Source organism: Lineus longissimus, chromosome 4 (assembly GCF_910592395.1).
Source record: "Lineus longissimus chromosome 4, tnLinLong1.2, whole genome shotgun sequence".
Lineage (NCBI taxonomy): Eukaryota > Metazoa > Nemertea > Pilidiophora > Heteronemertea > Lineidae > Lineus > Lineus longissimus.
In genome coordinates this window covers 9,571,616-9,587,597 of record NC_088311.1, presented here as the reverse complement: position 1 = coordinate 9,587,597, position 15,982 = coordinate 9,571,616, and the positions used below count along the sequence as shown (strand labels likewise).

The 15,982-nt window shown below is 38.8% G+C and overlaps 1 protein-coding gene across 1 annotated transcript in view; it reads left to right on the top strand.

The window, feature by feature from the left end:
* LOC135486695 (uncharacterized) overlaps nt 1-15,982 on the top strand; it is a 99,885-nt gene that overhangs the window by 40,030 nt on the left and 43,873 nt on the right. The window contains exons 4-9 of the mRNA XM_064769737.1: nt 830-897; nt 1,656-1,748; nt 2,130-2,300; nt 4,299-4,408; nt 5,068-5,176; nt 5,738-5,987. Coding sequence (XP_064625807.1) covers nt 830-897; nt 1,656-1,748; nt 2,130-2,300; nt 4,299-4,408; nt 5,068-5,176; nt 5,738-5,987 — 801 coding nt within the window. The remainder of the gene's footprint in view (nt 1-829; nt 898-1,655; nt 1,749-2,129; nt 2,301-4,298; nt 4,409-5,067; nt 5,177-5,737; nt 5,988-15,982) is intronic.

Below are 15,982 nucleotides of genomic sequence, written 5' to 3'. Positions count from 1 at the left end.
CCAAATGTCAATGACACTAACTGGACTTGCCATGTACTTGCTTTCGTAGTTTCCCATATACCTCTCTACTATCGTTAGGCGAGACGTTCCTGCATGTACCATATCAAATATAAACAAGCATCATTAAATCTAAATATGAAACCGACTGACTATCATTGCCCGTGTCTAACCGACCATTTTATTGCAGCTCGTAAAATTTGCTAAATAATTGGTTTTTATTTCCGGTCGGGTTGCCGTTGATCGTTTTACTTACCGTCTGTTGCTTTTCTCTGCGTCATTTAATCTTGGGTGGGGGTGGGTGATTGTATATGATTTGTGTACTTGAATGCGGTGCTTGGCGTGGTTTCCTCAGTCTTATATTTGCATGGTCTCCAGTGAATAAGAATTGTGAAGTGATCGAGAAACAGTAAATACTTCTTTAGCCCTGCCCATCTTTTCTTACTATTTGGCGTTAGTCAGTCAAAAATGTCCACTTGCTTGTCATCTAGGGATTAAGACAGGATTATTCCTGGAAGCACTGCACATTTGCCAAATTCCTAAAACACGACTTCCGGTTATATATTGACCAATTAGAAGACACCTATCATGAATTGTTTGACAGAACGACCGTGGCTATTTCATGATTTGATTTGCCAATACCCGATTGCAAGTTCAAAATGCCTGCTTTAGGAAGGTACGCGTTATGAATTAGTGATGTAGATAACTTGTTGCGGTTTGACGTATGCCATTTTCCATATTTACTTCCACGTTACTAGAAATATCATTCGGAACTCTAAAGCTGCCTCATGGTCACCACTTGTAAACTAGTCTTCGTCTTTTATCGTTGCAGCCAGGCAAGATGTTACCGATGTTTGGTGATAACGCCGCAGCACACGAACGTGATACAATACAAAGAAAGTAAGTATATTGTTGTTGAAAATGATAAGGGCATAGACGGATTATCATGCATCGAACCAGAGTCTTTAAATAAAATACTCTGATCGAACCAACCTCAAAGAAACTTGGTGGCTGTTAGCAAAAAGCAGTTCCCGTAAACAAATGACAGCCATTTTTTCTAAACTAAGAATACGAGAATTAGGTAATTCATTAACTGACTGCGCTGTTATGACCTGTTACCCAGATGTCAGCTGACACGATACCTGGTGTATGGCGTGGAACTTCTAAGCTATATCCTCCTGAATATTTTGACCGGGCCTTTCAAACCTCCAAATTCATGTATTTTTGTTTTCTATAAGTTTGCTTACATTAAACGAAATGCTCGGGGGGCGGAAACTGCATCATTTTCCCTCAAGGTTGCATATATATGCATCTCTTGAAAAAACGGATATGTTACCATGTCCCCTAGGGCGTCCAAGTGTTACCCTGACAACCATTTTCTTCATTTTATAAAGATTCCCAGCTGTGAATGCAGCTTGTGACACATGCGTAAGACATAGTACCAAATACACACCCGCGAAAGGAAAGTGAGAATGCTGGTCAAACAAATGTGCCTATTCATCTCCTGACGAATGTTTCAGAATAAGATCGACCTATACGATAGTTTGCAACATGAAACAAAATAATCTTTACGTAGCACCAGGTCCGTGATCCTGTCATCCTAGAATGATGTTTGGTAGACCTTTTAATATATCTTTCCTCATTTTTTTCGTTCCCAGGTTTCTGCTTACGGTCTACGAACAAGGGTGTACCACATGGACTTTGCGATAGAATACTGAGAGATTACAATTTTCTTTTCACGTTGATAAGAGGTGAGTGACCTCCAAGCACTGTTTTGTGTTTAAGTTCATATCGGGATAACTGTATGTATTGCAACCCGAAGCCGCAGTCAGTCCTTCACTGTCGTGTTTGGTCACCTGGCCTTGTCGTGCATGAGCACGTTGCCGATGGTTTTTAGGCATCGCTGAACGTTGTGCCCGAACCTGTAGAAGGATCAAGCCTGGCTGAGGTCAGCGCGAATGGTACTTAATGAATGCTTCGAACCATTACGCCAGTTAACCTCTGAAGTCACAAGCAGGAAAAGCCATGCTACCCAAATACTGCTCTCGTAATCAATAAACAAGAAGAAGAAGAACATGTACATGTATGTGTATTCTGGTCCTGGATTAATTCTTTTACACGTTCATTTTCAGAGCCCAGTAAGCCCGTTCCTTGCCCTTTCCACGGATCCTACTTCTTCTCCTACCAGAACAACTCGGTCCCTTGCGTAACTCCTTCTTCCTCGGTGGATGAATGTGCCAGTAATACTCGATTCATGTTTCACTTCAAAAAATGTAAAAGCACAGAATACTCACAAAATTTAGGTAAGTCTTTCATATTCATTTTTGAGAGTATCGCTACTTTGTATCCAGGAACGTTTTATCATAATCATGTATGATAAAAACTAAATGAAAAATAGATGTGAAATAAAACTAGAGAACGAAGTCACAAATTAGAGGAGCTTAAAAGGTTTGGCTATTCTACACATTTTTATAGTTTTTTAAGTGGGACTATCTTCACCAAATAGAGATTACTGGCTATGCTTGTTTTCAAACCAAGATATACGTATCTCGCGATTCAAGAGCACCACTGACCCCATGTGATGCAATTGTTACACTATAAATGGCTCGAACGGCCTCAGAAATTTCGAAGGCTTTGTCCTCAACCTACATGTAGGAATAAAGGAATTTCACCTTTTGGCAGGAACTTCACATTTTCACCTATTTTATATTATTGAGACCAGAGGCTATCAATTCCACCAGCCCTAAATTGTGTATGTCAATTTCAAGCCAAAGATAATGAAACCTGACCTCGGAAAATGCATTTTAATGGATGAATAACTATCTTGGTTTTCCTTTTGCTTAAACAATAGGCCGTTAGGGAACGGTATATGGATTCCTGGGTAATAACTTCAGAATTTAAAGGGAGTTTAACTGTTCTCCAGGGTCTAGAGTAACGATGTTAAACTAAGAAAAGAAAATGAAATGAAAGCTAGAATTGGAAATTATGTTACCCAAAGCCATGCTTGCGGGCTTGAAATCAGGATTGGCACACCTAATAACATGAATAAAGGTCAATGAACTGAGGCAGGTTGAATAACATTAGTGTCGGAGGATAATATTCCCTTCAGGTTTTTTCAGAATCTCAAACATCTTAAGGGATTTTCACTTACGGGGTGCATATTTGTATTGGTTGATAAACCCTGACCTCAATAGCTCATATTAAATGTTATCTTTAGTAAGAGTGCAGTAGTATCTGCGTTTGGTGTACATGCATTTGAAATCGAATTGGTTTTCTCCTGCATATCTTACCTTATGCGATGGTAAGTTTGGTTAGCACACTCAGAAAAGGATTGGATGTTGACGACTTTACTACCTGTACTACATGAATGACTGTAATCTATTGTCAAGAAAGATATAAAACTATGCGAGAAACAGTGACTTGTGACTGGTTACCAAGGTCCTGCGGTTAACTGGTTGACTGGTAGAATTAGAGAAACTGAAGGGGATGAGCAAGGAGAGATAGTGTTTAGTCGTTTTAAGGCTGATCATGCTTCCTTCAGTACCAATAGTTATAAAACTAGACTGAAGTGTAAAAAAAGTGAATAAAGGTATTTTACTAAAAAGAGCACATGCCTTTGTTTTCAATATAATTTGATTTTCGAATTCACCCATGGGAAAATCACGCTGCACCATCAAACCCGGTAAAGCGCCGCCTGAAAGCACCCCAGCCTGCATATTTTATTTCACGCTATTCTATTTTTGTAATAAAGGACCCAGACTGGCATTTTTTCATTATTCCTTTGTGGCATTTAAAGGTAATTTAGTTGACAAGCCATTGTTTGAAGTCGCAGAGCATGGTGTGCTGTAGATGAGGTTTAAATTCACGATGTCATTTTGAACGACGTCAAAGAAAAAACTAATTACTTCTGGTGAACTTTGATATTTAAGATTTTGATGAAATTACAGTGCCTTCCGGAGAGATTCATGTGTATGGTGACGCTACACCTTTTCGAGATGTTGAGAGCTGTATTATTTGCTTCGGGTTTTGTGGCTACGAATATTTCCCTAACAGAAACTGCGGGGTAGTCTTGCCATGTAATGGATCCAGCATTCACTAGATTAAAAGAGAAAGCTTCAATAGTCATCAATTACTCTTCCAAATATAACTTATTGTTTAAACAAGAACCTATCGTTCTCACCAGCATCAAATCAATGATCCTGATTATATGCAATGCAGGCGCACCTCCATGAGAATGAAAACCGGTATTTTTCTTTCTGCAACCCATCACAGACAAAAGTACAATATTTTGTCTTTTTCAGATCTAGACTTTCACTGCCTTGCCACGTGGAAGAGTGGACAGAACTACATGATAGGTCGCTTCCAGGGACGAGGATGGAGGAACAATAAAGACCTACAGTACAGATGTTTCGTAAGTATTGACATTCCCAAAGTTATATTTTTTCCGCCAAAATTATTTGAAGATCCTAGTTCTAGACTCGTTCCATTTTTCTTTGATGCTGACACTCTTCCACAGCTGAACTGCATGAGAGTAAGGAAAGTAATTACTTTACTGCGATCCTTTAATCATGCAGGGATTAACATCCATTCCTTGCCACTCTTTTGTCTTTTCTCACGTATCCATTGTCTTTTGATGTTAATTGAATTAAACTTTAACCAGACCGTCAATATGGTGTTTTATGGTCTTATAGTGATATGATATGGTGATATAGTGTCTGCTGATGACAAAATGTCTCGAAGGGATTGTGCTTTTAGTATCATATGTTGGCGTCCTGGAGGCCCCTGTAGTCTATTAGTGTAATCATTAGCAGAATGTATGTATATTGACCAAATGTTCGGCCTTTGTTTATCATATTAGTAAAGGCCCCCCCCCCCCCCCCCCAACTCTCAATATTGATATATACTTGATAGATACAACACTAGTCGAAATAACAACGAAATAATGCATTGTAACTTCACGATACTTTTTCCAATATTTGTAAAAATTGTGAAAGTTGCGTTATAACGATGAAATAAAACTGTTAGGTGGAATTTATTTGTATCTTTATTTATGACTTGCATCCCTTTTAGATGTATGAAGCCATAGCTAACAAAGTACTGATGGCAATGTCTGCAGATGCTTCATGTATGGGACTCGTAGAACCAAAGGATGGACCCCTGACTATGAACTTGGAAAGGGGTAAGCTTAAAGAGGTTCAGTCAAAAAGTACTTAAGTCATATGCTAAAAACAGCTATCAATGTCATGTCATGCTAATGGTCGTGCACTTGGAACTGCTCTCATAGTGCTGGCTGGTGTTACGTAAAACAGTATCCTCTCAAATCAGTGACTTGTAAATAACGTCATCTCTATAAACTCTAGTGACTCTGCTGTCTAACTCTATGACTGTAAACTCGCAAGACTCACTACAATCAGCAAATAAAGACTGGTATTCCCATGGTCGAAAATCCGAAGCTACTTACAAGAGTTTTGTTAATATCTTTATTCAGTTTTGTGTACGTTCATAACAAGATTCTTGTATGAGATTATTAGTTAACTTGATAACAGCTGAAAATCTTATATGGATCTTCGATTTGGGTCGTGATTGGTTCCTTTAAGCCAAAACGACTTATGATAAAAATGTGACCGAAAGTAATTATGAACATAATAGTTTTCCTCATGTTTGATGAAGAAAACAATTAAATGTGTTGCAGATTGCGAGTCCAAGTCATGCCTTATCATATTGCCTCGATTCGTTTCAGATGTTCAAAAGTTTGCCACCATCAACTACCAGTTCCCAGAATGGTTTTGGCGACGAGACACCAAATGGCACGACCTGTCGGGAAAATATACATATCATTTAGACAAAGAAAAACAAGTCATTAGAATATCTTATCAAAAGGAACCAGGGGATGAGAAAGAAGTGATCGAAGCTATACGGTGTTATGAGATCGATCGGATCACTACGACGGAACGGTTATTCCAGGCCATTAGTATTACATCGAGAGGATGGTAAGTGTTTACATTTAATCCAATTTATTGTTAGGAACCAATCTCATCGTGTTAAAAATTTTTTAGTTAGTTAGTTTCTTAACATACCAGGCTGTTCATCCCTTTTTGGGCCCTAACAAAATATCTTAATTTTTTTGGGTCTATTTCGCTGGCCGTCTTGGGTTTCTTGGCCCAGTTATGCCCATCTTCACTCTACACTGTTTCACGACCTAATTCTGAGCAAAAATTGTGGGTCTGGTTCGTTTCTGATACGTTTTTTTGTCATCTCCGTTGACAGCTGGTAGTAGATAGCTACACCAATAGAACGTATGTTCCTGAACCAGTACATGTACAAGTGCACGTGTTATTATGGAATTCAGTCTAGTTGCCATGTGGTGTTATATTGAGTATGTATGTTCCATTGAGGAAATCACACCAGCCACACCAAATACCATCATTTGTGAAATCAGCGTCAATAATCAGGTATCATTTACTGTCAATACGTCAGCAGAACTGTTACAGTCCCTTTATTTCCCAGACGTCATGAGAGTACATACAATAAGGAGACGGCATGCTGGAAAGTAAATTAGCATTTGGAACCACACATCTCGAGTCCTAGTCATCGGTCAGAATTATGGCTAATCTGCCTTAAAAATCGCTGCCAGTGTACACTTTGCCACCAGGTCAGTGGACTAATCTGTGCCTTTTTTGCCGAACATCCAAGAGGGGTTTTCTTTCTTGAACTAAGATTATCTGCTCTACTTCTCCCAACATGGTAACGACTCATTTGATCTTTGTGACTCTTTGCGCCTGCCCTAGGTTAAACATTTACCACTTTGTGTCGCCAGGTTGACCTGAGTTTTTTCTTGTCGTCACTTCCGTGCCATTTCTCATCACGATCTGCCAACATCGGCCAACCATTAAGTCAAACACTGCAATCCTCTAATCCCAGTGTATTTTGTTGCAAATCAAAGAATGATGTACCGATATTGATTTAGATTGACTCTTTCGGTTTCTCAGGGCGCGAGGTGGCGTCTCACATTTGAAAAAATGGTCTGCCGGGTAAATACAATCGATGATGGTGTAGCAGTAGAAAAACGTCCGCCTGGAAAAAAACGTCCGGCAGCGAAAAGTTGTGAGCACCCGGGCCTGGGGTCATAGAGCATAGAACAAAGGACATTCTGCATGTCAATATAATAGGCTAAGATAGGACTGAATTATCCAAATATGGAAAATCATGCCTGGACAAGCTTTTTTTGCTTCAGCTCTCATTGCTTCAAGTTTAGGCGGTAACGTCGTGTATTTTGTGCCATGCGATGTCTAACATCATGATGTTTGTTCATCAGTATTTGCAGGAGGAGTAAATATTTGGCGGCTCAATCATTTTAGGAGACCCCTGTGCATCTTTCATTGAGAGTCCTTCTCCCAAACGTAGCTAGACTGAAAAGCTGTCGGGAAACAAGAATAAATCTCAGATATGCGACTCACTTCGACAAAGATAAGTCCGTTAAATGACAAAAGCTTGATCCCTAGCATACTATATAACCAATTATATACGGCATAAGCTGTCTCTAATATCATTATCTAGAACAAGTCTGGCAATCATTCGCATCATAATAGGATTATTTTGGCTGTCGACATACAAAGATTCGATTTGGCAATTCTGCCCAATCTGATGGACTTGTTTGACCAATGCCCTGTAATTACACGAGCCAATCAGAAGTGGTGGTGGCATGTGAGGAGAGACAAAATGTAATGCGAGTATGGCTAATTCGATCATCATGCCATTGAAGGCTCGATAGCACTAGTGAATTTGAGGCAACAGCGTGGTTATGTTCGACGTTGCTTCATACAATAATATGTCCTAGTCCAAACTATTGTTAAAGGTGTTAGGAGAAACTGTAACTAAATAAACGAGTTGCATGAGACTTAAATGCAGCTTCAATCCCTGTGTCATCTGCGGTAACAACAGCCACATCCTAGACCTCATAGTCTATTCGCCCTTTAAATGTAGGCAATATTCAATACAATTGTATTAATATGGAATCCCAAAAGCGCTTTGAACAGGGAAACATGGAAAAGCGCTATAATATTAACTGAATATTATTATCATCATTATCCTATTAAGATGCAAAAACCTTTATGGTCAAGATGCTACAGTCCTGGCATCAGCAATCATTCTATTGCTAAGAATATAGCACAACCATACAGAACATAAAAAACGTCGCACCTGACAGTTATGCTTTTGTTGGACAGGTGTTCCAATGCGATTGTATTAGCTCTCTTGATGACATCCATCCCTGGCTCCAATTTGTCCAGCCTAATGACAAACATAAATAAAACATTAATCGCCATATATGTCGGTGATAGAGGTAGTGACCCAGCCAAAGCTTGATGATAGCATAATGAGATTATTCTGCCATAGGGATTAAAATGAGATATGACATCCTTGGCCAGTCATGTCACTCAGTATTCTGATCTATGGCGGTGTTTTGACGGCTTGCGGCTGCCCACGGGTAATGGAGGAAGTAACTGTGATGAGATTGAGAACTAATCAATGACTTTACGAGGGTTTTATTTGTAACTATTGTCGGGCTTTGGCAAGAGAGCAAGAGTCTTAGTTATTATGCAGAAAATGGTCGCGCGCGACTGTACGTCATAGCTTCAAGGAGACTGGGGCTTATACGCCATTGCGGTGACAGTCCCTTAAATAATTAAAGTGGCAAGTAAAAACCATTCATATGTGTTTCAGTCCTCAAAACGGGCGTTTCATGAATACAGGTAACTGTGAAAAATCCATTTCATAGAAGTCTTTGAAAATTGTGTCAGGTATAGCTTTTAAGGATTACAGCCTTATATAATAAAACAGACATCAATAAGAGCTTGACAAGAGAAAGATTTGTTGGTGTTGGTCGAAACGGACGATTTTGCTCTAACTTTTTTGTAATGGTTTTTCTCTAAGATGGATAGATTCTCTGATGTTAAGAATGTTTAGGTTTTTTTTCTTTGTTAAAAAAACAATGTGTTACACTTTGTCAAAATAACAATTGCCTGAGTTTGGTTGCAACTTTTAAAATCTGCCCTATTTAACTGACCAGCGATGTATGGTAACGCTAACCTTATCAAAGTCTTGTTGTGTGGTAATAAAGTTGCATTACGATCCGAAAATACTTTCGAATGTGATAATAAACTAGGATTAGAGAGCTAGGTGATTGCCTATCCACACGGATAAATCCTTTGGCGAACATCATGAATCCACTTGCCCCACGACTCCATCACGTGAATATGCATATCCACATTTTATGGACGTCTGATGCGGGCTCGTTAGCTAAATTATTCACAGTGTTTGGATTAATAATTCAAAATTAATTCCACGATGGTTCACATAGAAACATAAATTCTAATTAGCGACTGTGTGTAAAATAGTTATTAACTTATAGGTTACAGTAAAACGCCTGATCATTTCTGTTTCGCCGCTTAACGGTGAGACTACTTGATAGACCAACAGCGGGTTTGTTTGGTTGCTTTACATTTATCATTTGAAGCAGATATTTCATATAATCGTGTTGCCTTGCGCAGTAGGCATGGCGTAGGAGTACATTGACGGTCATTCATTTACTAGTTGTTGTAAGATCTAAAAGAGGCTATAGTTAGGTTTTTAGATTTAAGAAATCAATGTTCTTGAATGACGTGTTAGTTACTGTATAGCGCGTCTCAGAGCACTTTATGTCCATCCCCAGCCTAATCCAGAAACCTTTCTGTATAAAAAAGGGGAGCACACTCTTCGCTACAGTTGGCCATTTCAGACGAGTTTGAGACCGCTTCTGTCGCAGCGTCAACGAAAGCAGCCCTCGTCCTTAAAAATGCATAACCTTGCAAGAGGTATGAGGGTCAAAAGTACACAGTACCATTAGTCATACGCGCAGACACCTAAAATTATCCTTTATGCCCTTTACATAATCATCTTCCTTTGTCCTTATTGCTAAGTATATTTGTGAAAGCCACCACAAAAGTCGCCCAACTCCCCAAGCACTCTCTGTCAACACATCAAAGCCACATTACGACTGTGGGTCCAGGTGATCTCTAGCATTACTTGGTTAGTAAATCTTTCTCACAATGGCTGGAAACGTCTCGTAATGTTTGCCTAGTCGGACTTGAGAGGTTCTCTGTAAGTAATAAAACAAACCAAAGGACATGTTAATGTCCATTGCTTCCCCATTTGTCCCCCTATGAGTCGTTAATCACAGGTGAGTTCTCGTTAGTTGATTCTCTTATTGCATCTCGTTATTCCGGGCCGGGCTGGTGCGGAGGGTAGATGGTCAGATCCATACATTGCATGCTGGGGAGATGATAAGTATAACAAGTAAAAAGTTGTGTTTGTGTGTGTGTGTGCGGGGGGGGGGGGGGGGTATACTTTGATGTCACGACTGATATAGGTTATCATTTGAGTTTACACTCGGCCAGCGGTCAATTCGGAAACATTTCAATAGAACTTGTCCCACTTGCTCAATCGGCGTTAACAGTAATATTGTGAATGAAATTTATTAAGGAGATAACAACTATATTAGTTATAGCTGGCGTTTGTCTTTAACGCCGATTGAGCAAATGGGCTCTGAAATGAGCTGCTCATTCATTGTAGTGCTACATTGCAATATGTTCGTGCCCAACTTGTAGCTAATAGGCCTACCTATTTTAAATAACAGGGTGGAGTGAGGAAAGTTAGGCAATGAGGACTACCTAGAGTCAAACGCCCACAGTAGCTATCGTGCCAGAGACGCATTGACCGTTACAGGTTATCGTAGCTTCTTAAATAAACTTGACGCCGATGCAACCTAGTGTTTAGGGGCTTCGACAAAATAGATCTGTGCATCGTTAGGGAAGTTGGTTCAGTTGGGGTCTAACTATACTGACAGTCAAAAAGTAGTTGGCATAATTGTAATTTATCGAAAATCAACGTATAAATAGCTATGCTATCTTACTAATTTTACTTTTTCTTGATAGAAATAACTGAATAGCGACCTAATATTTCATATTCATCATAAAACCGATTGGTTAAACGAACCCTTCGATGGCATTAAACTATATGAAAAAAACTTAATGGCAGCAGCACCGATGGGAATTAATATCAAAGTGAATTTAAAGTGTTTTTGTCTTCATAATCCATCATACCACAGCATCTTAAAATATCTTTTTAGTCCGTTTTGTTCAAAATGATATGGTCCAAAGCATGCAAAAATGCAGTATCATTCTACCTCATGGATCGCATCAATCATTTCCACAGTCAATGATAGTAAAACATGATCACCTTGCACAACAGATTACTTTGGAAGACAGAAAATAAGGGATCATCTCAAAAATACTTCGAAGCTAATTATTAAGTGATCTCTTTCACTTCTGTCGTTGCCCGTTCCCCAAACTCAAAAGTGAGATTTTAATACTTAATTCTTTTCAAATTTTCCTATCTATCTTAATTTTATTTAGATATAGAATATAAAACCTCCCATTCACGGAAACTTTATTCGATGATGATAATGCCAAACCCAATACTAAGATGAGCACTTAAAAAATGACTAAACTTGTCATATCATTTGACTGTTCTTGAACAAAACACACTTGTTTGAGCCAAATTTACTAACAAGTCTTCAAATAAAGACAGCAGAAATAAAATCTTGACCCTGAAATGGGCAACCCTTATTCTGCCTAGTGAAAAATTGCTACTTTTGTCTTCAACGTAATTTTGAGATGGTCCGTAACCTAACCATGCAGTAGATCATCTCATACCCAAGGGACCTGGGATGCAGCATATATTAACACCCAGGGGTCATGCACACATTTACAAAATCAATATTCACACTCGAAGCCATTCTGGAGCGGTGAGCACATTTGAAATAGTTTCAATTTATGGATTTTCCATCTTTTAGATGACAATGCAGTCTGATGGATGAGTCCGGGAGGAGGTGGCTTGACAGCTTCACCTTTAGGTTACATGACTGAAGATCCTGCTGCAGCACAGAATACATTTTCACTTTCTTGTCGTTCCTTTTTTTCTATTTGAAAGTAAAGTCGTCGGAAAAAAACTGCCACACTTGATCATCGTACAATCCTCAGTGTAACAAAACGCTATTGATTCGATAAAATGTTAGGAAAGAAATGAAACAAATTTTTAGAAAAAACTCATTGGTGTGGCAGATGGTGTGCAGAAACTGGGATATGTTAGAATTCGTCATGATTTCGTGGTTCGTTTGCAGCATGGGTAGCGTTCCCTCTACTCTAACATGTCTCAATCGCGTATGTGTTTTTGTCTTAAGCGACATCGACAGATTGAAAATTGTAAAACGTCAACTGTATTGACAGGTAACCTTTTAGACTTGCGATTGGTAGAAACAAATAAACGTGTCAGGGATACATTTTATGCCAAGCACAACGTCCAAGCTACCCTGATAAGTAAACATGTTGGCATATCCCTTGCCCATAGTTAGATCGACAATAATCAGGTTCGATAAACCGGTCATGACATGAGATATTGACAGCAACATTAAATATCAACAATTTGTTTTGACACATTGTCAATAGCTGGTCGAAAGAGCTCGCGGCTACTATAGTTGACTGTTATGGAATGCCATGAAAGACTAGCCGGTTATATCATTGTCGGAATTTACTGGTGACGATGCTTGCACATTGATGACGGAACTGGACTACCAGAAGAAGTAAATGCGTACGCGTTTTAGTCACTAGGAGGCAAAGTCTGAAAACAAGAAAAGTTCTTTCATTACACCACTGCTAATCCAATGATTGCCACCAAGATATCATTCTGTCATCACAATAAAATATTCGGTCATCCGGCATTTTGATGTAATCAATTTTTTGGTTGTTTAATTCACAGAGGTCAACTGGGACAAAATGATCTCGGTGCGCACAGTGGCTGCTGCCCGTTTTATTTTTACAAAGTAAATTCTTCATCAATGAGGCCTTCGAAAGAAAAAAGGTATATCACGATCCGTTGGCTGCCCAAAGATAACTAAATACATGTACCAAAGCTCTCTTTACCTACACGTCCCCAACTCAATGTTTTATCAACATTCCATTGTTTCTCATTGTGTTGATTGCCTTTTCTTTATTGTGTTGATTCCCTGATTGTTGCTATTGTCAAAGGTATTGACCAATCGTTAATATTTCACTAGATTGCACGAGAAATCAATGGTTAGGATAGTGATATTGTTGTATTCATAACAATGTTATTGTATTCAGCACAATTGCCTACATCGATCGTTACTGGACCTTGTTAATGCCGTCATTGACAACAAAACACTGTCAATACACTTAATGAAAACATTCCAACTGATTGCCTGGCGTGGTGCTGTCTCCCAGTGTTACTGAATGGGCGCAATAATACCTTTTAATGTACTTGATCATGAAAACAATTGAAATGACTGTCTAAAGTGGCGCTGTCAACACGTGTTAAAGAATGGACACGATAACGCCTTCTGTGTACTTGATCCTGAGACCAATTAAAATGTTTTTTTATTATATGGTTAGAGCACTCATCAACGAGCATGTAGTCAATATATACTTTAAGGAAAGTAAATCATAGAATGAAACTTATAGAATACAATAGCAAAAGCAGTGAGATTTGTTAGGTTCTGATAAATTCTTCTTTACGCTGATACCAATCAGAATAATAATCAGTGCTTTCTTCTCTGGCTGAGTCAGGGTGAAGGAATCCTTCGATGTTGGAACAAAATGTCATCAACGGCAATCAGAGGTGTAATAAAGCTACAGAAACCAGTCAAGCGAACAAGTACAAAAGATAATGCCACATTCTGATGCGAACGATGATTCCGCAGACCTGTCCCCTCACTTTGATGCCGGGATGATCATCTTTGACGGGCTTCTTGTAGGGTTTAGCTCCTGCGATAACGTTGGTATTACCTGTGTGATGTTTGATGGAGCTTCGGCGAGGAAGGCTTTGGCGAGTTGATGGATGGAGTAAAGAGCTTTGGCTCACTCGGGTCCTTTATGATAGAGTGACAGTGAGCTTTGAGAAGAGAATCATCTTGGGCTTAATTAGTCAGGCGATTAGCAGCTTGCAACTCCACTGTTTTACTGTACAACTGGAAATTTTCCCGTCCGTGATTTTTATCATGAGGGGCTCAATCGCAAACGTGTTAAAAGGGGACTATAGGCAGGACCCTCTTGTCCAGACAGCGGTGTCCAGGTACCAAGTTTCACAGTTTCACAGTTTGGGAACTACATGTACAGATTAAATCTAGCTGTGTCGTTCTTAATTATAAAAGTAAATTGTATTTTTTTACATTACGAGCGTGAATAGATAATCAATCATCGCCCTAGTCTAAGTGTTAAAGAGAGACTTTTCAGAGTCTATAAATGAGATTACAAAATTATTATCAAAATGAATTACTGCAACATCCAAAACTTCTCTTTGCGCAATGCTATTGTCATACCTTTCCTAAGAAGCTTAAATGTAGCTGATAGAAGAAATAATATTATCTTTCCTGCATGGCTTCACAAACCAAACATTTTATCAGCAGTTTCATCGGTACCAATCAGCTAATGTGAGACTTTATCCTTTATTAAAAACACTAATATCTTCAGAACTGCTTACGCGTTAGAATAATTTCCTACACCAATATAAGGTAGTTAAAGATCTTAGCAATGACTTCAGAATACTTACTTACTTAGCGTAAGAACTCGAACTTGCATGTATGTGATTGTGTGTGTTACTTTGTACGATGTGTTACACTATATGCAATATATTTAATCATAGAACGTGTTGAAACTATTGATATAAACTATCTTATCAGAGAAAGCAATGTCGGTTGAATTAAAACATTTCAACTTTTGAAACTGCCAGCTTATGATAAAAGAAACCCACCATTCATATAGTATTTATACAGTTCCATTATACCATTAGCTTCCATCAGTTTAATTGCTTTAGATATTTCGGATTCTTGTTTGATGGCCTAATGTAATAACGCTTTTCTCAGTTGTTGAAAGATAATGCACCCATTTATCAATTTTCTTTATCAAAGCAACATCCGTTAAGGCTTTGTGGATAAAGTTATTTAATTCTAAGTTTGATAATTATATTAAAAAGTTGAATAGCATTTTGAAAGTCAGATCTATCACTATGATGATGATATCAGTCGTCCTGAATCGCGTATAGTCTAAAAGACGTTGACACAATTACTTGATTGTTTCTTCTCACAAATGTCAGGTAACGTGGCAAGAAATCAAGAATATGATGACCAAGATTCATTTGAATTAGTTCTTCAGACTCTTCTGTGCGACATCCGCTTGGTTTTGCTGTAACGGGTCACAAATGATTAAATAACTTCAAGACTAAGCATCGTCAAGTATCTGGTAACGACTGTACATGCACATGTACACGAACCAGAATAAAGTCTTAACTACGAATAGTGTAAGAAAATAATCTAGATTTCTGACTTCGAAATCGAGAGCTTTCTACGTCTGTATTTGCAATAAACATAAAATGACTGCAATATTAAAAATTTCGCTAACTTTCAAAATGTCACAAATCCAGCTCCAAGAGACTTTGGTTCACCACTGTCTTACTTGATGCCTTAAATAATCTTGCAACAGAAAAGGGGAATGGAAAATTATGCTTCACATCTTGCCAGCAACAGGAGAAACGACTCATCAAAGCCTTGTCCGAGATGTAAGGCTTCCTTGATCTTCGTAGTCTTTGATGAGGAGTTTCTGAGCTCGTAATCGGATTGTCGGTATGGCTAGAGCCTTCCTTTAGTCTTGTTGGGGTTCTCGAGGTCAGATGGTTCCAACATGACATTAGGAGAATAACTAACCAACCGGAAGCATCCGAAGACAGATTCTCGAGAAGCTGCTAAACTGGCACCCAGAAAAGTTGGTGGCTAGAAGAGAAGGGGCAGGACACGTGACGCAGTGAAGCGAGATGGTGCTGCAGCTGGTCTTGGTTAAGAGTTGATGAATATGTGTTACTAAAAACAGAAGGCAATGGC